Source organism: Pelophylax lessonae, assembly GCF_965119305.1.
Source record: "Pelophylax lessonae genome assembly, chromosome: 6".
In the NCBI taxonomy this organism is placed as follows: domain Eukaryota; kingdom Metazoa; phylum Chordata; class Amphibia; order Anura; family Ranidae; genus Pelophylax; species Pelophylax lessonae.
In genome coordinates this window covers 52,949,084-52,970,365 of record NC_138773.1, presented here as the reverse complement: position 1 = coordinate 52,970,365, position 21,282 = coordinate 52,949,084, and the positions used below count along the sequence as shown (strand labels likewise).

The 21,282-nt window shown below is 45.3% G+C and overlaps 1 protein-coding gene across 1 annotated transcript in view; it reads left to right on the top strand.

Annotated features, from left to right (window-relative positions):
* ATPAF2 (ATP synthase mitochondrial F1 complex assembly factor 2) overlaps nucleotides 1-12,265 on the top strand; it is a 33,510-nt gene extending 21,245 nt beyond the window's left edge. The window contains exons 5-9 of the mRNA XM_082261836.1: nucleotides 2,228-2,325; nucleotides 2,911-2,991; nucleotides 4,768-4,880; nucleotides 6,102-6,217; nucleotides 11,958-12,265. Coding sequence (XP_082117962.1) covers nucleotides 2,228-2,325; nucleotides 2,911-2,991; nucleotides 4,768-4,880; nucleotides 6,102-6,217; nucleotides 11,958-12,095 — 546 coding nt within the window. The 3' untranslated portion in view covers nucleotides 12,096-12,265. The remainder of the gene's footprint in view (nucleotides 1-2,227; nucleotides 2,326-2,910; nucleotides 2,992-4,767; nucleotides 4,881-6,101; nucleotides 6,218-11,957) is intronic.
* Nucleotides 12,266-21,282: the final 9,017 nt, after the last annotated feature.

Below are 21,282 nucleotides of genomic sequence, written 5' to 3'. Positions count from 1 at the left end.
CTTCGAGACGATCTCCTGTCTCAAGGACCGATATACCATCCTGCTTTACAGTCGCTGGCTTTGACGGCCTGGCTGTTGAGACCGAGGTCCTGAAGGAGAAGGGTCTCTCCCCAGAGGTCGTTCATACCTTGATCAACGCGAGGAAGTCTTCCTCGGGGAAGGTTTATTACCGTACTTGGAAGGCCTATTTTGCCTGGTGTGAGTCCAGGGGGTTTTCACCCCGCACCTACTCGGTTTCCCGAGTGCTGTCCTTCCTTCAAACGGGTGTCGATCAGCTTTTGGCGCTGGCTACGATAAAGGGTCAGGTGTCTGCGCTGGCCGTTCTGTTTCAATGTCCCGTGGCTTCCAACTCCTTGGTTGGCACCTTTGTTCAGGGAGTGCGGCATCTGGTTCCTCCTAGGAGGGATCCTCTGCCCCCTTGGGACTTGAATCTCGTTCTATCTGTGTTACAACGTGCTCCTTTTGAACAGATCAGGGAGATCTCGTTGTCTATGTTGTCCAAAAAGGTCGCCTTTTTGGTTGCGATCACTTCGGCTCGCAGAGTGTCGGAGCTGGCGGCTTTGTCCTGCAAGTCTCCGTATCTGGTTGTTCATATGGATAAGGTGGTCTTGCGACTTAATCCTTCTTTTCTTCCGAAGCGAGTTTCGGAATTCCATCTTAATGAAGATATTGTCTTGCCTTCGCTGTGCGCGAAGCCTAAACATCCAAAGGAGGTGAGACTACATTCTTTGGATGTTGTTCGGGCGATAAGGGTTTACCTTAAATCGACTGAGTCCTTTCGAAAGACGGACTCCTTGTTTGTTCTTCCAGAGGGTCCTCGGAAGGGCATGGCGGCGTCGGCCTCTACCATCGCCAAATGGATCAGGCAGACCATTGAACAGGCCTATGCTTTGCAGGGGAAGGTTCCCCCTGTGCCTGTGAAGGCGCATTCTACTAGATCTCTGAGTACCTCTTGGGCCTGTCGTTATGGGGCTTCTGTAGCCCAGGTGTGTAAGGCGGCGACCTGGTCGACCGTGCACACTTTCACAAAATTCTACAAAGTAGATGTTCAGGCATCGACGGATGCTTCCTTTGGCCGCAAGGTTCTTAGTGCGGCAATTCCCTAGGGTCCCTTGTTGGGGACCTCTGGCTGTTGGGATAAGTTTTTTATCCCCTGGTTATTTGTCTTTTCCTGGGTTGTTGCTCCTGTTGAGCAGTTGTTTTTCCTGTAGCCCAGCTGGTTTCCTTCCTTTGGTAAGGTTCCTTTCTTTGATGCGGAGACTGCGTTGCCTTTCGGCGCGGATGCGTTTCCCACCCCTCATGTTTGCACTGCTTTGGGACGTCCCCATATGTGACGAATATGAAGAGGTGGCGACTGTCGGAGGACGTAAGAGAAAACGGAATTTTTGTAAAATCTTACCTGTAAAATTCCTTTCTCTGAGTCCTCCGACAGTCGCCGCCCCCGCCCCTCTTTTGGGGTTTGGTTGTATACTCTACTGCTATTCCACTGAAACTGAGATATGGTTGCAGGAAGTAGGAGGGTATTGACTGAGGGGACCACCCCTTGAGGGTGGGATATGTTAAAAGCTTTAATGTTAACATATTCTGTTGCCTAGCTACTCCTTCGGAGCAAAGTCTAATACCCCATATGTGACGAATATGAAGAGGCGGCGACTGTCGGAGGACTCAGAGAAAGGAATTTTACAGGTAAGATTTTACAAAAATTCTGTTTTTTTCAAAATAAACGCTCTTTTTTTGTTTATAGCTCAAAAAGTAAAAATTGCACAGGTGATCAAATACCACCAAAAGAAAGCTCTGTTTGTGGGAAAAAGAGGATGTAAATTTCGTTTGGGTACAGCGTAGCATGACCGCGCAATTGTCCGTTAAATTCGCACAGTGCCGAATCGCAAAAAGTGGCCCAGACGTAAGACAGCAAAATCCTCTAGTGGTAAAGTGGTTAAAGAAGACCTGGGCGCAGATGTAAAATGTTTCTACATTGCGGAAGGGGGTTTCATATGGCCACCAGGCACTATATAATCACCCTAAAGAATCGGCTAAGCAGAATGCTAGGCCCCAAAATCAAATTTGCAGCTTACATTACACTAGAGCTGTCAAGGTATGACTTAAGCATGACTCCCTCTAGTGGCAGTTTAGAATATTATAGCTTCTCATGCTCATTATACTGTTATGTGTTCTGTTCATGTTGTGTTGATGTTTTCTGTTCATGTTATATTATTGTCTCCCGCAGACTACACTGTGTAACACAGCCCTAGATAACCCAACATTCAGGAATAAAGAGCAGCTGAGTACAGCCTCACTGAAGTTCCTGGACACTGACACAGTATGGTTAGTTCTTTATGATGTTCTGTAAAGGAAATTGGTAACTTAGAAGGGGGGAAAAGATTGGCCAGTGTTTGTATCTACTGTAACATTTAACGCCAAATAGAAATTTTCTGCCATTCATTTACGTTAAATGATCCTCTCACATCACAATGCAAAAAAGAAAGCTCATGACAGACAGTAGGGGTTGGTTTACTAAAGGCAAATAGACTGTGCACTTTGCAGGGGCATTAGCTTAGTAAATGAGGTGAAGCTTCACTTTGCAAAAAAATACCCAATCACATGCAAGGAAAAAAAAAAAAATCAGCATTGCACCTGAACAGATGATGGAAGTTAGCAGAGCTTCCCCTTATTTACTAAGCTCTGAGCCAAATGCCGCTGCAGAGTGCAACTGCACTTGCAAAGTGCACAGTCTATTTTCCTTTACTAAATTATCCCCATATGCAGAACTCATTCAGGATTGCAAATTATATGAGTAAAAAAAAAAAACATTTCATTCAGTTTTTTTTTTTTTTTAACGAAAGCGTTTTTAACAGATGACCGTACAGATCATACGATGGGTAGTTAAACCGAGTTCAACTTATTTTCCAGTTACAGAGTGGAGGATCCACCAGGTCTGGTCGAGCTACAGAAGAATGAATGGGACCCCCCTTTACACTGGGCTGAAAAAAGGTAAAATATCAAGCTAGAGGGATTGTGTATGTATATGTATATGTGTGTGTGTGTGTGTGTGTGTGTGTGTGTGTGTGTGTGTGTGTGTATGTGTATATATATATATATATATATATATATATATATATATATATATATATATATATATATATATATATATACACACACACACACTCTGCTCAAACAAATTAAAGGAACACTTTATAATCAGAGTATAACATCAAGTCAGTTAAACTCCTGGGAAATTGATCTGGTCAGTTAAGGAGCAGAGGGGGTTGTTGATCAGTTTCAGCTAAATATAGAAAACAGCGCTAGCATCATGTAAACGTGTACATATAAAAAGTCCAAATAAAGTGATGTAATCAATAAAAAGTGCTCTTGTGCTCCAATCTTGTTAAAAGTGCTGAAGTGCTCCACATTAATTCTGTGATGTGACACACACCCTTTTGTGTCCCTCCTTACCAGAAACAATGGAACCCAAGTTTTTCAGTCTGGGAGTCAAACAGGTTTGATTTAAATAGGACTGATGGGTCACAATGAACTCTCCGGTAGCTTCTAAGATATTCCAGTAATCCTCAAGTGCAGAACAAAGAGAAGGAGCCAATAGTGAAGTAACTGTAGGGTTGCAGTTTAATAGCGCAATAAAAACATACTTACAAAATGGTATTCATAAAACAGCATGTAAACAGCAATGTGCTTCCGCGAATGCCGTAACCACCATGCGTTCCATGGCAACCGGAACGACCTTGATAACACCCTGTGGGAGGGTGAAACGCGTTGACGTCACTTCCGGTTGCCAGGGAATGCAAAGGGGGTGTCTGTCACATCACGGAATTAACTTTTGTGGAGCACGTTTAAGAAAATTGGAGCACGAGCGCTTTAGCGCTGTTTTTTATATTTATCTTTGATGTTTACATGTGATTTCTGCTTGGTGCACAGCTGCTGTTATCAATTCTTTTTTACACTTCTCTTTCACCAGAGCTTGAGTATTTTTATTTATATATATATATATATATAATCCGTTTCAGCTGCTTTGGTGTTAATGAAATTAACAGGTGCACTAGATGGGCAAAAATGAGACAACCTCCAAAACAGGAATTGTTTTACAGGTGGAGGCCATGGACATTTTTTTCCCTACTCCTCTTTTCTGGGCAGACCCAGAGCCTGAATATTTACGTGGTCACAGCCAGTCCCTGGGGGAGGAAGCCCAGTGGGTGGCTGGGGGTGTTCATAAATAGTCTGAGGCCTGGAGGTAGCGGGCGTTATTGTTTTGGAGAAGTTCCCAGCTTGAAGTCTGCTGCCCTTCTGGGCAGTACAGCTGACGTTTCACAAGTGCTCATTGAGGTCCCCGCTCAGCCAGAGCTGGGGGGCCAGTTATAGCGATCCTTCAGAGCTGGGGGGGCCTTGTTCTACTGGATTTTTCTGGAACTAATTGAGGGATTTTCACTGAGGATCTGGTCTAGAGAGTTCATGGGAGAAATGTCTGGCTGATATTTGAACTTTCTATTTCTATATGTGTCCCCATTTGGGTGATTTGTAAATATGGAAGCAGAATATTGATAGCAAATCTCTCAATCCTATCTATTTGGTAGATGGCAAACAGACCAGGTAGTGATAAAAAAAAATTCCCCTAATTGGGACATGGGCACAAATGCTACATTTAAAGTCTGACAGAGGTATTGTATTTATATAGGCTTATTTTATACATACCTATTACATCAGTAACAGTTATACTCTGCTCAGGAACTACAAGTCTGTGTAATTTTGTCTCCCCAGGTATGATGTTGTGATCGGCTCCTCCACCAGCATCCTGGGCCCCGTAATTCCTCCTGAGACCAAAGAGGTGTTCTACCGCCACCTGGCATCCTACAACTCCTGGGCACTATTAGGTCAGTAATCCCCAGATCACGTTTGGGCAGTTTAAATATCTCTACAGCAAATTTTCCTTTTCAAGAGGACACGCCTTTTTAAAGAGGTTGTAAACCCATACAAACATTTTTTTTTTTTTCGACCTGAAAGAGAAACACATAATGAGCTAGTATGCATCGCATACTAGCTCATTATGAAATACTTACCTTAGAACGAGCCCCCGCCGTGCCGTCCGCTTACCTGTATGATGGGCGATATGTCCAGTCGCCCATCTTCCGGGATCGCGGCATCTGGCCATCTGATTTGCCCGAGCCGCGGTGACGTCACCCGCGCGGGAGCCGATGGTCACGGCATGGGACTCTGAAGGAACGGCACCAGCGGCCGTTCCTTCAGAGCGCATGCGCCAGTGATGTCACTGGCTGCATGTAAGGTAAATATCTCCTAAACGGTGCATGTTTAGGAGATATTTACAGTACCTAAAGGTAAGCCTTAATATAGGCTTACCTATAGGTACAAGTTGTAGAGGAGGGTTTACTTCCTCTTTAAAAAAATATCTTGAAGAACACCTGCATTGATGGAGATACAGATTGCTGTTGCTTCAGAAAATGCTAGTTTTCTGGCATTTCTCCTAATCCAAAGGCTTTTGTTATTCTGGAGTCACTGGTCAGGAACAAGCATGCACTAAGTGGAGTTAGGGTTCAGATAGAATCCTGATCTGCACACTTGTTCAGGATCAGAGATATAAAGCACTGGAGTGGCTGGATTGTATTACAGCCAAAAAAAAAGCATTTAAAAGGAGTTGGTAAAATCAAACAAAGAATTGTCCTGGCGCTAAACCCTTGGATATGTTCCTTTCAGATCATAATACCAGATGACTGTAAATGAAGGATGAAACCAATGTATATAGTAACACCTAGGCTGCCAAATCCCTGACACAGGATGAAGTGCAGACTCTGACAATAGGTGGGGAAGAGGGATGGCGCACTACGGTGTGTGAATAAACTGTTAGTGCTTTGATTTAAGACGTATGGTTTATTCACACACTGTAGTGCGCCATCCCTCTTCCCCACCTATTTTAAAAGGAGTTGGTAGCCCATGTATTTCTCTCATTACTGTGCTGTGCTGTGCTGTGCTGTGCATTGTGTTTCATGTGTAAAACTTTCTTTTTTTTTCCACAATGAGAAAATCTCTAAAAAGATAGATGCTGGATTAACCCTTTTTTTACTGTTGCTTTTGGGCAGGCATTGAGTTCATTACTACACAGCTGAAGTCTCTGGTTCTCGCTATGGGTCTCGTAGACCGTTTCCTGACTGTGGAGAGAGCCGTGGTTTTATCCCGCTTAGAGGAGGAGTATCAGGTAAGGAGGAAACCGTTATTTTCTGACTCTGACTTAACAATGTGTTAAGATCTCTGTGGCCTTTTCACACTTTGACAGGTTATGTGCTTAGGCCCATGTCAGACTAGGAAAGCCAGGTCACAGACAGGATTCCTAGGAACACAAACAAACCAGTCTTCTGCTTCTGTGGCATTGCTCCCTATGCATCACCAACAAGTGAGATTTTGCAGTGTATCAGCCAACAAGCGGGCAATGCCATAGAAGCAGATAAGTGTTCTATTTAGGGATCCTGCAGCTGGAGAGTTGCCGCTGGTGGCAAAAATGCTAGTTTGACATGGGTCTTAGCCTATGGGTGTATTCAGTCCTCTCTTTTTAGAGTGGAACTAAAATCCCACTTTTAAAGACTGAGCAGGCAGGCTTTTTATTGCAGAAGAGACATGCAAGGTATCTTCTAAAATAAAATGAATCTACCTGCTAGCTTGCAGTCTTCTTTGGAATGTACACTGAGCTGCACAAGAGCAGCTCAGTTCACATTCAAGCAAAGCCGCTGTGTGCCAGAATGACTACACTGCTGCGCCTCTGCAGGAGTGATGTCATCTCACACTGGCCAGTGAGATCAGCCACAGCCTGGCACGCCGAAGAAGCTGGGTAAAAGATGCCGACGAGGGACATGAAATCTTTGAAGGGAGGTAAGTATAGTAAAGTTTAGCTCTATTTAACCACTTTACCACTGAGTACCGTAGTACTACTGCGGCAAAGTGGCTCGTTATCGTCTGACGACATAGTACTACATCGTCAGACACTCCCCTTTCTCGGTGGCGCGCGCGCCGCTGGAGGCTCGCTCCCGCTGTATTCAGTCACAGCGGGAGTCGGGCCAGGGGAGGAGCAGCGGCGATCGCCTCTGCTCTTCCCCGATCGTCGGGGATCTAGTGTGGAGATCCGCCTGCTTGTGTAAACACAAGCGGGCGGATCTCCCAAGTGACAGGCAGGGTCAGATTGCAGGGTTCAGCATAGCTGAACCCTGGATCTGTCCTTGTGTCACACAGTCACCTCCCCCCCCACACGTCAGTAAGCACCAGGCATACATTAACCCCTCCCTCTCCAATAAAATTAACCCCTTCCCTGCCAGTGTCATTTTTACAGTAACAGTGCATATATATAGCACTGATTACTGCAGTAATGTCACTGGTACCCCCAAAAGTGTCAAAAATGTCAGTCAAGGGTCCGATCTGTCCGCCACAATGTCGCAGTCCCGCAAAAAAAAAATCGCAGATCGACGCCATTACACGTTAAAAAAAAAAACACCAAAAATGACAGAAATCTTTCCCTTTGTTAGTAAACGCAATAACTTTTGCGCAAACCAATCAAAATACGCTTATTGTGAATTTTTTTACCAAACATAGGTAGCAGAAAATAAATTGGCCAAAAATTTAAAAACATTTTGATTTTTACATTTTTTGGGGGGAATTTCATATAAAAAAAATGTGAAAAATATTGTTGTTTTTTCAAAATTTACGCTCTTTTTTTGTTTACAGCGCAAAAAGTAAAAATCGCACAGGTGATCAAATACCACCAAAAGAAAGCTCTGTTTGTGGGAAAAAAAGGACGTAAATTTCGTTTGGGTATGGCGTCGCATGACCGCGCAATTGTCAGTTAAATTCGCACAGCGCCGAATCGCAAAAAGTGGCCCAGACGTAAGACAGCAAAATCCTCTAGTGGTAAAGTGGTTAAAAGTGTAATTTCAACCAAACTTTTCTTTTTTTATGTATCCACAATGTAGAGGAGGGCCTCTGTTAGGTCTAATGTTTTCTGTATTCTCAAAAGATTTCTCCACTTCCTGTTTTAGTGACAATATGGCTGTCAGAATAGGAGAGAGGAACATCTCCAATATGGATACAGGAAGATCTAACAAGCTGATGGAGGTTCTGTTCCTTCCTCTGTTGTCACTGGGACAGAACGTGAAAGAAACCCCTTAACCACTTAAGCCCCAGAAGATTTTACCCCCTTCCTTACCAGACCCTATTTTGCGATTCGGCACGGCGTGACTTTAACGGACAATTGCGCGGTCGTGCGACGCTGTACCTAAACGAATTTGACGTCCTTTTTTCCCCACAAACAGAGCTTTCTTTTGGTGGTATTTGATCACCTGTGCGATTTTTTGATCATGCGCTATAAACAAAAAAAGAGCGACAATTTTGCAAAAATAGCAATATTTTTCACATTTTTTTATATGAAATTCCCCCAAAAAAATGTAAAAATCAAAATTTAACATTTTTGGCCAATTTGTTTTCTGCTACCTATGTTTGGTAAAAAAAATCGCAATAAGCATATTTTGATTGGTTTGCGCAAAAGTTATTGCGTTTACTAACTAAGGGAAAGATTTTTGTCTTTTTTTTTTTTTTTTTTTTGAACTAGTAATGACGGCGATCTGCAATTTTTTTTTTTTTTTTTTGCGGGACTGCAACATAGCGGCAGACAGATCGGACCCTTGACTGACATTTTTGACACTTTTGGGGGTACCAGTGACATTACTACAGTAATCAGTGCTATACATATGCACTATTACTGTAAAAATGACACTGGCAGGGAAGAGGTTAACTTTATTAGAGATGCAGTGGCTAAGTGTGTCCCTAGGGGCGTGTTTCTAACTGTGCAGGGATGTGGCTTTTCATGTAACAGCAGAGATCTACGATCCTACATAGCAGGACCGTATGATCTCTGCTGTTACACAAGGGAGAATGACAGGCGGCTTTGTTTAGATTACCCACTTGCCTTTCTCCCTCTGTAACTGACGATCGCGAGTGACCGGCAGACATCGGGTCCGCCGGTCACTCGCACGGAGGTGTCCGTGAATGAGCAGGGGCGGCAGCACGCCTCCGGCGGTGTGCGCTCGCCCCCTATTGACTCACAGGCGAGTGACGTACCCATATGTCACTTTGCCTGCACGGGCTTACCGCCGCAGTATATGTACTTGCGGCGGTCGGCAAGCGGTTAAACAGGAACATACAGAAGTAAAATGTTTGCAAAGGTTCTGGTGTTCCCCATTGCTGTCCAAAACAAAGAGATGGTTACACTTTAAACTTTTGATAAGTGAAATAAAGTATTTAAAGCAGCTCTGTTATTAAAACAGAGATTCAGAATACAGTGCTGCCTGCAAAGCGAATGTAGAACATCCGGGGGTGTGAGATTTCTGGTTCCCTGCTGCACTAGGTAGTTCTATCCACCAGTCTTTATGTAATTTCTATATCCTGTAGTGACGTAGGGGCCAGCAGGAGAATAGGAAATCAACATTTCCGGGAGTGTTGGATTCTGCCGGATCCATCAGCTGGAGGTTTTTCTTTATTAGTGCTGAGATCAACAGCGCAGACAGCAGAAGAGGTTAGTATTTCATGTTTTATTTGCAGGCTGGACTGGGGGCCAGTAGAGGAATTAGGGGTCTAATAGACCCCTGATGTCTCTATAAAGGGTGTCCGTCACCTGTCCAATGCTATAACGTATGGGGCTTATGGCTCCCTGTGTGATAGCAATAAAAGTTAAAGGCCAGCTCCACCTTTTGCACCATGTTACACCCATAACCAGGTGTAAATGGGATCACCTCCAAACAGCTCCCCTGTGACAGGGTGCCAGGGTTCACCACAGTCACTGTCACTTTTGTGTAGCTGATTTATTTGTGCAATGCTTTACAGGCTTGTATGTAAAAAAAAATGCACATTTTTTTTCCTGCAAATATATATGCATTTATTATTTTTCTGTAAAAGGTGGCCTTAGTCTTTAAATGAAAAAATTAAAATAAAAAGTGTTAGATTTAACCTGCGATAAAATAAATAAAAAATGTTAACAGCAACCCCATTGCCCTGCACATGCGCAAATACACATGCAGGGTGCACGCGTGTATGTAAACTGCGATAGTGCCACGCACCACTTGTGTCACCACAAGTTTCAAAGTGTTAACTCGAAATTGATAAGCTGTAAAGACTTTCAAAGCATGGCCTATGGATAGTCTTGGTTGCTCTAGTTTTTCACCATTCATGGGCACACGCCATTTTACAGCTTCACATGGTTGTTCTCTATTTACTCGGCACAATTCCATCTTTTATATTCTATAAAATGTGGTAGTTTATATAGTGTGTTTGTGTGCACTTAAATTCAGTTTAGTGTAGATTTCAAAAACAAATTGCAGATGTCACCGCTTTATCCTACAGGGGCTCTGCTTTCAAAAAATATATATTTGTTTTAGGGTTCTAAAGCTGAATTTCAGCTATAGATTGTATTGCATAGTTACATTGGTCCCACTTGAGCCAATGTAAATATGCATATGCCATAACTGTGGGACTATTGTGGAAAAGGAGAATTATTGTAGTAGTTGACGCTACTACAGTGATCGCCACTGTCACCCGGTCCTGAGCCACAGGCGTTCACTCGCTTGGTACAGGCACCATTTACAGAATGCCTTGTATTTTACTCCATGAATACAAACCTTTCTCTCTTTTGACAATGTGGAGATCATGACATCACCGCCCCGACTTTCCATTTCATCATGTCAGAACACCTTGCATTAATTGAGAAAAATGCAAGGTGTTCTGTGATTTGAGCCAGCGCTGAGCTAGTGACCCCCAGTTTTCACTATGCAACAAGGCAGTCGCTTGCCACTGAACCCAGAAGATAACGCTGATCATTATAGTAGCGGGGACTACTAAAGTAATTCTCTGCTTCCATAATGATCCCAAAAGTATGGTATTTGCATATTTGCAGTGTAACTATGCAATAAGAATCATACTTGTGTCAGGGTGCCAGGAAACCAGACCACTTAGAGATGCAGGTAAAATAAGGCAGTTTATTGAAGCAAACAACAATAAACGCACAGCAAAAGAAAGGAGCAAGATCAGGAACAGCCGGGGTCAAGTCCAGAAGCGGGTGGTCATCCAAGCCAGGGCCGAGTCCAGAAGCAGGTAGTCTGCCCATGCCAGGTCGTCTGCTGATGCAAGGTCGAGAACCAGGAGAGTCATCAGCCAAGCCTGGTCAAACACGGAGGAGCACGGAGAACAGAAGACTGCTAGCAATCATGCACCTTGGAGCACAAACACAAGGGCAAAGTCTGCAACCCATCAGGTGAATGATATAGTCAGGTGTACAGCATCATCACTGCGACACCCAAGCAGCAGAGTAGTGATCATGCAATCAGAGTTTATAAGAGGCTGCAGTCTGCACATGTCCAAGATGGCTGCCAACAGCAGGGCGCAAGGTAAGACCTTGAAAACTTGGAGCTCGGCTTTAGATTGTTTTCTAGCAAAATGCAGGTTTTAACGTGTGAAGAATAAAAGTATAAGTTCAGCCAAATCTAACGCTAAACTTACTCTCATCCACATTCTAAAATGAATCCATCTAACCCAGTAAAGCAAAAATCGCCATACTTACCTTTTCTGAAGCGATCTGGTCTCCAGCGACAGATGCTGTATGTAGGAGAGAACCGACAACAGCTGGGAAGCGACACCACCCATAGAGTTACTATGGGGCTTCCGTTGTCGGCAGCCTCTCCTGCACATGCCCACACACTGAAGCCGCCGCTGACAGCTCATTGTAGAATGGGACTGCAGAACAAGTAAGTATAGCGATTTCTTCTTTACAAGGTTGGATAGATTAGGTTTAGAATGTTGCAGAGAGTAGGTTTAGTATTTCGTTTTTGGCTGAACTTCCACTTTAAAGAATTGCTCTGAATGTGAAGTGGTTAATCATGGTTTTTTTTTTTTTGGTTCCGGTACAGATCCAGCGCTGGGGAAAAGTAGAATGGGCACACGATTACGACCTGCATGAATTATGTGCTCGGACGGCTGCAGGAACTTTATTTGTCCATCTTTGTTCTTCCAACTCAACTGTAAAACACAAACTCTTACAGAACTGACCCTGGGCAATGTAACCAAATGAACAAACCTGGCGGTGGCAGCCATGTTTTGCAACATCCAGACATTTTAGATGAAGGTATACAAACTTATCTCTTAAACATTTTTTTTATCATTTTCTTTTTATTTATAATTTTGTAATTAATAAATCTTAAAAACAACACACCGTGAGAGAATGAGAACATGTTTTAGGATGCAATATAAAAAGCACTTTGTGAGTTCAGCTTGCTATAAAATATTGTATAACATTTCAAATAAAGTTTTCCTGCTAACAAAAGTGTCTGTCTTCAGTGTGCTCCATGTAGACCTGGAACATATTGTAGATCCTGTGGTCTTGTGCAGTAAGGTACAAGAAAGAATGCTTATTCCAGTGAAGATGTATGGTGAAAGGTTATTGTGAGCAGTAGCATAAATAGCATCTGAGGACTAAGGCCCCTTCCACATGGGGTGGACTCCGCTAGGAGTCTGTTTGCCGACCCTGCTGAGCAGGCAGATGCAGAGAGGACACAGCCCACTGTTCTTTATGAGCGGTTGGATGTAAACAGACAGCCTGTTCGTTTACACCTGGCGCCCATCTGATCCACTTACTGGAAGGAGAACAGATCTCCATCTGTTTGTTTTTAGCGGATCAGATTGGATGTAGGCAGGTGTAAGCGAACACGTCCGTTTACACCAGCCACACCATAGAGGAGAATAAGGAAGCCGATCGGGTCCGCCTAAAAAACTGACAGTTGGACCTGATCAATCCGCTCATGTGACAGGGGCCTAAAGCTGACCACCCCATTACAATCTGATTTTACAATTTCCTTTTAGATCTACCAACAACTATGAAGTGCAAGGGCCTGCCTGACTGGATACAGATTTATTGAATAGATTAAGTAGATCCTCATATAACATAGTTTTGGTAAATCTATAATCTTGTATGGTGACCATACCAGGGCTGCTGATAGAGGGGTACAGGCTATATACCTCTGTACCGTGTGTCAAGACCCCTTTGGGTTGGCAGTCGGGCCCAGCAGAGGCTGCCTGTGACTCTCTTCTCACTCCAGGCTTTCTCGGCCTCTGCATGTTCTCCCAGGACAACCGGAGGTGGGAGGCGGGTTTGGGGGTGCAGCCACCTTCTCCCCTCCTCACACAAGTGGCCACTTCATTCTGGTTGATCCAGCAGCTGAAAATGGTGCAGGAGGAGCAGATATAGCACCCCATCCATGTGGTAAATGGCTGATGGGGAGACACTTCCCTATCCTGCTATATACTGCTCCCCGACTACCCTATGGCTACGTACTGCTCGCCGTCATGCCACTACATACTGCTCACTGACCACCCTACAATTACATACTGCTCAATGCCTTGCCACTACATACTGCTCAAGGACTGCCTTCTACCACTACATCATGCTCACTGCCTGACCACTGCATACTTCTCACTGACTGCCCTGCTACTACACTGACCTACCCTGTCACTACTGCTCATTGCCCTGAACATTCCTCCTTATACATACCATACTCTCCACAGCTCTGCACTGCCATCTCTTACTGCCCCACACTGCATGCTGCTGATTGCACTTTTCTGTGTACAGCTCTGCAGTGACACCACAGTCACACCAAGTAGGGGAAGGAAGGGGGGGGGGGGCCTCAGGTAGACTGTACGAGGTCCCATGATTTCTAAAGGCAGCCTTGGACTCTTAAAGGTAGAAAGGAAAAGTTGGATGAGGAGATGGCAAAGTAAGAGGGGTATAGTCTCCGGTACAGACTAGTCTTCTCATTAGGTTGTGATAGGGGCATAAGTAAAATGAGACTTAAGCCCCGTACACAGGAGTCAAAATTCGGCCGGAAATTTTCGTCCGACGACCGATCTGCCGATTTTCGGCTTGTTAGTATGATGCTTCCGACAACCGACTCCGACTTTTAGGCACATTCCAACCAACAAAACACCACTCTGGACAAAAGACGGACGACCGGTCGGCTGAAATTCGTTGCGTGTGTACTAGGCTTTAGGTAGGACATCAGGACTCAGGGATAGAATCATCTGGGGTTCCATGCAACCCTTACCTTGATAAATGTGTTTAGAGCAGGGGTCTCAAAACTTTCTAAACAAGGGATCAGTTTACTGACCTTCAGACTTTAGAGGGGCTGGACTGTGGCCATTGGGAGTACAAAATATCCCAGCATCAGTGGGAGTAAACAATCCCCCAACATTGGTGTCATTGGGAGGAACTGTGCCCCATTGTTGATGTAATTGGTAGAAATTGTGCCCCATTGTTGTCATTGGCAATAATCGTGCCCCATTGTTGATGTCATTGGTAAGAATTAAGCCCCATCGTTGGTGTCATTGGGAGGAACTGTGCCCCATCATTAATATCAATGGTAGGAATTGTGCACCATCATTGGTGTCATTGGGAGGCATTGTGCACCATCATTGCTTTCAGTGAATAAAATTGTGCCCCAAGAGCCAGATAAAAGCAAGCACAGGACCAAAGTTTGGAGACTACTGATCTAGAGCAATCTTTCTTAACCTTTTTAACACAGAGGAACCCTTGAAGTATTTTTCAAGTTTTAGGGATTCCCTGCTAAATTATTACGCCTTCAGCCTATGGTTTATCATTTGTTGGAAAAATTGTACATTTAATAATAAAAATAATGTCCCTGTACATTGGTGGTCAATGAAGGAATGTTACTGCACGATGGTGGTCAGTAGAAACAGCATCAGCTATAGACGTATACCTTCAGGTGATTGGACACTGGCAAAGCTTTAGCGGACATGCCGCCTGTATAACCTTCCCCCTACTCTGCGAGGCCTCACTTTTGAGCTAGGTGAAGGACCTTTTCTCTTACATAAAGAAACCTCCCCTTCCTCTTCCTAAACTAGTTTTATTTTATCTCCGGATTTTTCAGTAAACCCCTCACTGTCTTTTAATACCGGCATCAAAGGGGTTTATCTGGACAAGTGCAACCATGGTAAAATCTTAGGAGTCATACTCTCATCCCACGCTGTGGGGGACAGCCAGTAATGTTGGCTTTTGACACTGGTTCCTGCATGGGCAGTTACCTTGGCACTTGGTGTAACACGTTGAGTTAGCTGCAGCGTGCTATACAGGTCATGCTCCAACACTCTCAACATCCTAAATCCCATTTAACTAATGGCTGCTTATATACTGTATGCGCACTCAGATGCCTGTAGCTCAACGCCTGATACTCCAAAAGCTACATGATCTACGTTAGAAGATTTGGGTATTTATGGCCCCATTGATTTAAATGGGAATGCATGAAAATGCTTTTTTGAGAACTTTTTATCATATCAGAGCTGGACTCTGCCCTGTATTGCTTCCTATTGGCTAAAACAAAAATGGCTAAAGCTTGAATACACATTTAAAAAGCTTGAAATACACTAATGCGCTTGTACCTGTGCTCAAAACCACTCAAATATAAACCCCTGAAAAGAGCTATGCTCAGGTGTCAATGCAGCCTTAGCGAGAAACCACTCCTTTTTTTTTTTTTTTTAAGGGAATTGTAAAATATCTAGCGATTTCTTGCTGGTTAGAAATCCAGTTATTCAATATGCATTTCAGTTCCATCCAGAAAGTAGTCTCCAACCAATAATTCACTATGTTAGATGGTCTATCACTGATCAGTGAAGGTAAAGAACCTCTTTACAACCAAGACACAGCTTCTAAACCTGATGGGGTTCCTGTTTTCTATTGATGTCTAACTTTTTTGGATCTATTTCAATCCCAAAAACTGAGCAAAATTTTCGGGTCAATAGAGTTTGATGGCAGTTTGTCTTCCTTTTAATAATTTTCAACCATATTGGCGATCTAAAGCTGATTGACAGGAGTGGAAAGTGCCTGTATAAAGAAAAAACGTCCAGCAATTAAACCCATTAAAATAATAAAAAATTGAATTTTTGTCTTACCGTAAAATCCTTTTCTCTGATGTTTATTGACGGACACAGCTCCAGAATCTTTTTGACCATTGGGGTTATGCTGCCCCCTACAGGAGTAGGACACTAGGCAGAAAAAAAGCTTAACCACGCTTATGGGGCAGTCGCAGGGGGTATACTCCAACTTCCGCTTCCTGCTATAGGCATTTAGTTTGGTTGGAAGCAGTGTCAGAAGAAAAATAACCCAACGCAATAAAAGGGTGGGTGCTGCGTCCGTCAAAGTAGGTGGAAAAAGGGAATACCTTTTGCCGCTCTTGGGGAGCTGCGGGTACCAAAGGGGACCAGCGCCTTCGATACAGCAGCAGCTGCATCCTCCAATTTTTAAAGTTGCCCACACCAATACAATCAGTGCATCTACCTGCCCCGTCTCATGCGCGGCTGCAGTAGAAGAGGAATCATCCTCACTATCGGAGCACTCAAATTGCGTACCCCCCAGTAGGGTCGCTAGATATGAAGCTCACCCCAAAACATAACAATCAGGATTGTTACAGAGACACAAAACAGGCAGATGTGGGTCGCCAACTGCGATCCCACAAGGGGATGCCGACCCAGGGCTCAAAAATGAACCACCTACTGGACCCCGCAAAAAAAAAAAAAGGGGTCGCCCTCTGAGCCCCTCCATAGAGGCCCGCATGAAAATAAATGGCCCCCTTAAAGGGGTCTGACCGCTGTAACGCAGATGTGTAGGCAAGGTACCCAAATGGTCTGCAACGCTAAAGGGGGGGGGGGCTCCCTACGCAAAAATGGCAGCATGCTGTCTTTAAACAAGATGATCGCCGCCCCCCCCTCCAGGGAAGGTGCCAAGCTGGCCTACATTTTGGTGGGGGCCCATCCGCACAGATCCCATCCAAGGGAAGATGGTGGCTACAGGATTCTCACAAAAGGTGCCTACTCGGCCGCAATGCCCAGTAGGCCGCGATCTGCGGCCCAGTAGGCCACAATTGGTGGCCTAAATTTCTATGGGCACCCCGCCACCTGGGCTTGAGACCCGCCGGAACTGATCACCCAGGAACAACAGGGGAGAGGGCGGATGCCCAAATGGAGGGTGGTGACTCCAGCCATCCTCACTGAGGCCTCCCAAACAGCGTCCGGCAGGTAGGCCGCAAAGCCACGGCCTACATTTTCGGCCGGGTGCGGTGCAGACCCATGGATGTGAACCCAGCCACTCCCCCAGCCCAAAATAACAGCTGGGAGCCCTTAGGACCCCCCCTACCCAGGTCACTAACCCCTAGGGTGATGGAGGACCCTGTTGTAACCCTTGGGTGTGTGCCCGGAGAAAACCGGTCAACAGCAGCCCCAAAGGAAGCACCCTTCAGAGCACATGGCAAAAGCCAGCTCACAACCTCCAGGGAGGGGGGAGTGTTATGGAAGACCAAAGATGACCCTTGAGTGGCTGGGGAGGAGGGGAACCTGGGGGTCCCACTGTCCCAGGGAGGGGCCCACGTCCGCCCCAAAACCCTCAACGGGGAGAGGGGGGACAACTACTTACCATACCATGAAACTGGGTGGGCACCGCCCTGGCACGATCACCTCTCCACCAGAATTAGGGTGCTGTCAGCCAGGAGGAACACTGTGACTCAGGCCGCGACCAGGTCGTATGCGACCTCACAAGACGTTCAACTCGCAGGCCAGCTCCCATCCAGTGGGGCTATGTCACGGCCAACCTAGCACAGAGCTGAGGCCTGTGCACGCTCGCTGGCCGGATTGGAGAGGGCAGTATAACCCAATGGTCAAGAAGATTCTGGAGATGTGTCCATCAATGAACGGAAGAGAAATTTTATTTTTGAATACAGCAGGTACATGCTTCCTGTCACCCCCTATAGAATTTCTACCAGTCAATTTCCACTTCTTGAAAAGGGTGGAAATTGACTGAAAAGTGCTGTAGAATGGGGGGCTATGGGACAGGATCCCTGTGGTGCGTGCGTGGGCACACAGGACAGATGGCATGATGTGCAAGGTTTTTTTTTTTTTTTTTACATTTCTGAATGGTACATCCCTTAGTGTTGGGTTAGCACTCTATTATAAATTATATTTAAAATAAATGAAGAAAAACACAATCATTCATTGTAGAATGAGGATTTCACCAGCAAAGATGCTGTATTTACTGCTTGTACTACCTATTTCTGGTAAGGAGTAAGAAATGATCCTGAGTAAGAAGACACTTACTGTTTGTTGTGCAGAATCTTCCCAATGTAACAATTCAGGAGCAGCAGGTTAAGGCCCCTTTCACACAGGGAGTCCGTTGAGATTCGCCTGTCCGTTTTGCAGGTGGATTTGAACGGATGCCCCATGCATCTCTATGGGGCATCGGATGTCAGCAGAGATCTGATTTGTCATAACCGGATGGATGGAAACCCTATTTTCCATCTGTCTGGTGGATCAGATCGGTCCGTTCTCATCCGATTCCCCCCCCCATAGAGATGTATGAGGACCTGACAGCTCTGTCTCCGCACACAGCTCGGAGACAGAGCTGCAATCCCTCCTGCGCAGCGGGGGATCGGCGGATAAATCCCCGGCTGAGAAAACCGGAGTCGGCCTGACGGACTCCCTGTGTGAAAGGGGCCTTACATGTAACAGCGCGCTACATTGAATTATGTAGTGACTTCTTGTTAAAGAGGTTGTAAACCCATACAACTTTTTTTTTTTTTTTGCATCCTGTAAGAGAAACACATAATGAGCTAGTATGCATCGCATACTAGCTCATTATGAAATACTTACCTTAGAACGAGCCCCCGCCGCGCCGCCCGCTTACCTGTATGACAGGCGACATGGCCAGATGTCGCGATCCCGGAAGACGGGCGACTGGACATCGGATTGGCCGGAGCCGCGGTGACATCACGCACGCGCGCGGGAGCCGACAGTCACAGCACGGAGCTCTGAAGAAACGGCACCAGCGGCAGTTCCTTCAGAGCGCATGCCCCAGTGATGTCACTGGCTGCATGCAAGGTAAATATCTCCTAAACAGTACATGTTTAGGGGATATTTACAGTACCTATAGGTAACCCTTATCATAGGCTTACCTATAGGTAAAAGTGTCAGAGGAGGGTTTACTTCCTCTTGAATTCATGTGGCTGCTTGCGCTCTCCCCACATTTGATATCACTTCGCCTGTGAGAGGACGGAGCGGGAACTACACAGGAAGCATCGGCCCCGTTCTGTCACAGCTGACAGACCCCGCTCTTTTGCCTGACATCCCAAGTCTCCTGCGAGGTGCAGAAATCTCCCACATACGGGCGCGGCCCTTGCGAGGTCAGGGAAACGCAGCCTGCATATGGGAGACTCGGGATGTCTGGTGACAAGACCCCTCTGGCAGTGTAACTCAGGCCCCTAATTCTAGTCGCCAATGCGACCTGGCGCCCTGGGGTAAAACCTTCCGGGGCTGAAGTGGTTAACAGAGAAAACCCCTTCCCATTTCATGCTGTCAGCAATGGCATCACATGGAAGAGAAATTTCACAAGGGCTGAGAAAGAAAAAAAATTTCTTTACACAAGAAAGGGGAAGGCTCCAAGAAGATCAGCCATGCTTTACTTTGCAGTTCCCTCTTTGTATCCCTTTTGCTCCAGTATTCGGACTGCTGCCATCTCACAGAGATGTCCACAGAAGTGAACACCTCGACAGGAGCGTTTTCTGATGAGAAGGGTTGAAGAAAATCGCCATGCAAGTTTACTGCAGTTAGCAGTAAGTAGAAAGTCAAACTGGGGTGATTGTTTCCCGTGACGCAATACGGCGCACACTGCAGAGCAATGGCATGCATGGGTTTCATCCATGAAGGAAGCCTCTCTTAAAGCCCATGCACAAAAAAAGCCCACCTAAAGTTTGCCAGGCCCATGCTGAAAGAGGGAAAAAAAAAAAATTCTACTGCGACTCTGTACTCGTGAGGAGACCAGGCTAAATGGTTTTTGGAGCTGACGGCTTCAAAACTTATGACATCGCAAAGGTGAGGAGTACATAGAAAAATGCATGGTGCCTACAGTGACGGTGGTGGCAGTGTCCTTCTGTGGGGCTGCATGAGTGCTGCTGGTGACCGTATCATGAATGCACAGATGTACTGCTCTATATTGAAAGAGAACATGCTACCATCACACTCTGTGCCCTTGGTCGTCGTGCACTTTTCCAATTTGACACTGGGATTTATTTACGATAACAGGAACATTTGGAATCTGGTGCAGCTGTGCATGGTAGCCAATCAGCTTCTAACTTCAGCTTGCTCAATTAAGCTTTGACCCAAAAAAAAACTGGAAGCCGATTGGTTTCTATGCAGAGCTCCACCAGATTTTTGCACCATGCACTTTTAGTAAATTAAGGCCCGTACACACGATAAGAAAATCTGAAGAGAAATTTCATCCGACGACCGATCTGCCGATTTTCGGATTGTTAGTATGGTGCTTTTGACAGCCGACTCCGACTTTTTGGCTGACAAAATCCTGATGTGCAGGCTATATAAATTTTTGTCCTCATCCGATTTGTCTCATTAGTACAGATTTCGACAGGAAAAAAAAAAAATCTTAAGAGCAAGACTAGGCATGCTCCGAGACGAAAGAACACATACAAAAAATCCAACACATGACATCACTTCTGAAGTAGAATTCTGTCGTACGGGAAAATTCCTATGAAAATAACCTCTTCACTTTCCACATCAGACTAACATGCCACAAAAAAACGGATGAGAGTTTGTTCGATAATCTGATCGTGTGTACGGGGCTTAAATCCAAAACACACATCTAAGGCCACTGTTGCATTTCTGTAGAAGAACAGGGTGAAAGTGATTCAGTGACCAAGCATGTCCCCTGATCTGGTCCCAATCCAACACCTATGGGGAATTCTGAAGAGACATGTTGAGCATCACTCTCCACCCAGCAGCATCCAGGCTCTAAAAGAGGTCGTTCTTGAAGAATGAAAAAAGATAGATGTTGCAATATGTCACCAACTTGTTCAGTCCATGCATAGAAGATTTGGTGCTGTTCTTAAAAATCATGGCGGTCATACAAAATACTAGATGGAGCAGTTTTTGTTATAGGGTGTATTCATTTTTGCATCAACTCATTTGAGTAAAACTGAAGACATTGTAATCCAAGTTACATTATTAACCGCTTGCCGACCGCCGCAAGCAGATATACTGCGGCGGTCAGCCCCGGCCAGGCAAAGTGACGTATATATACGTCACTAGCCTGTGACCGGTTTGTGAGCCAATAGCGGGCGGGCGCACACCCGCCCACTGAAGAGTCCGCGCGTGTGACCGGCGGACCCGATG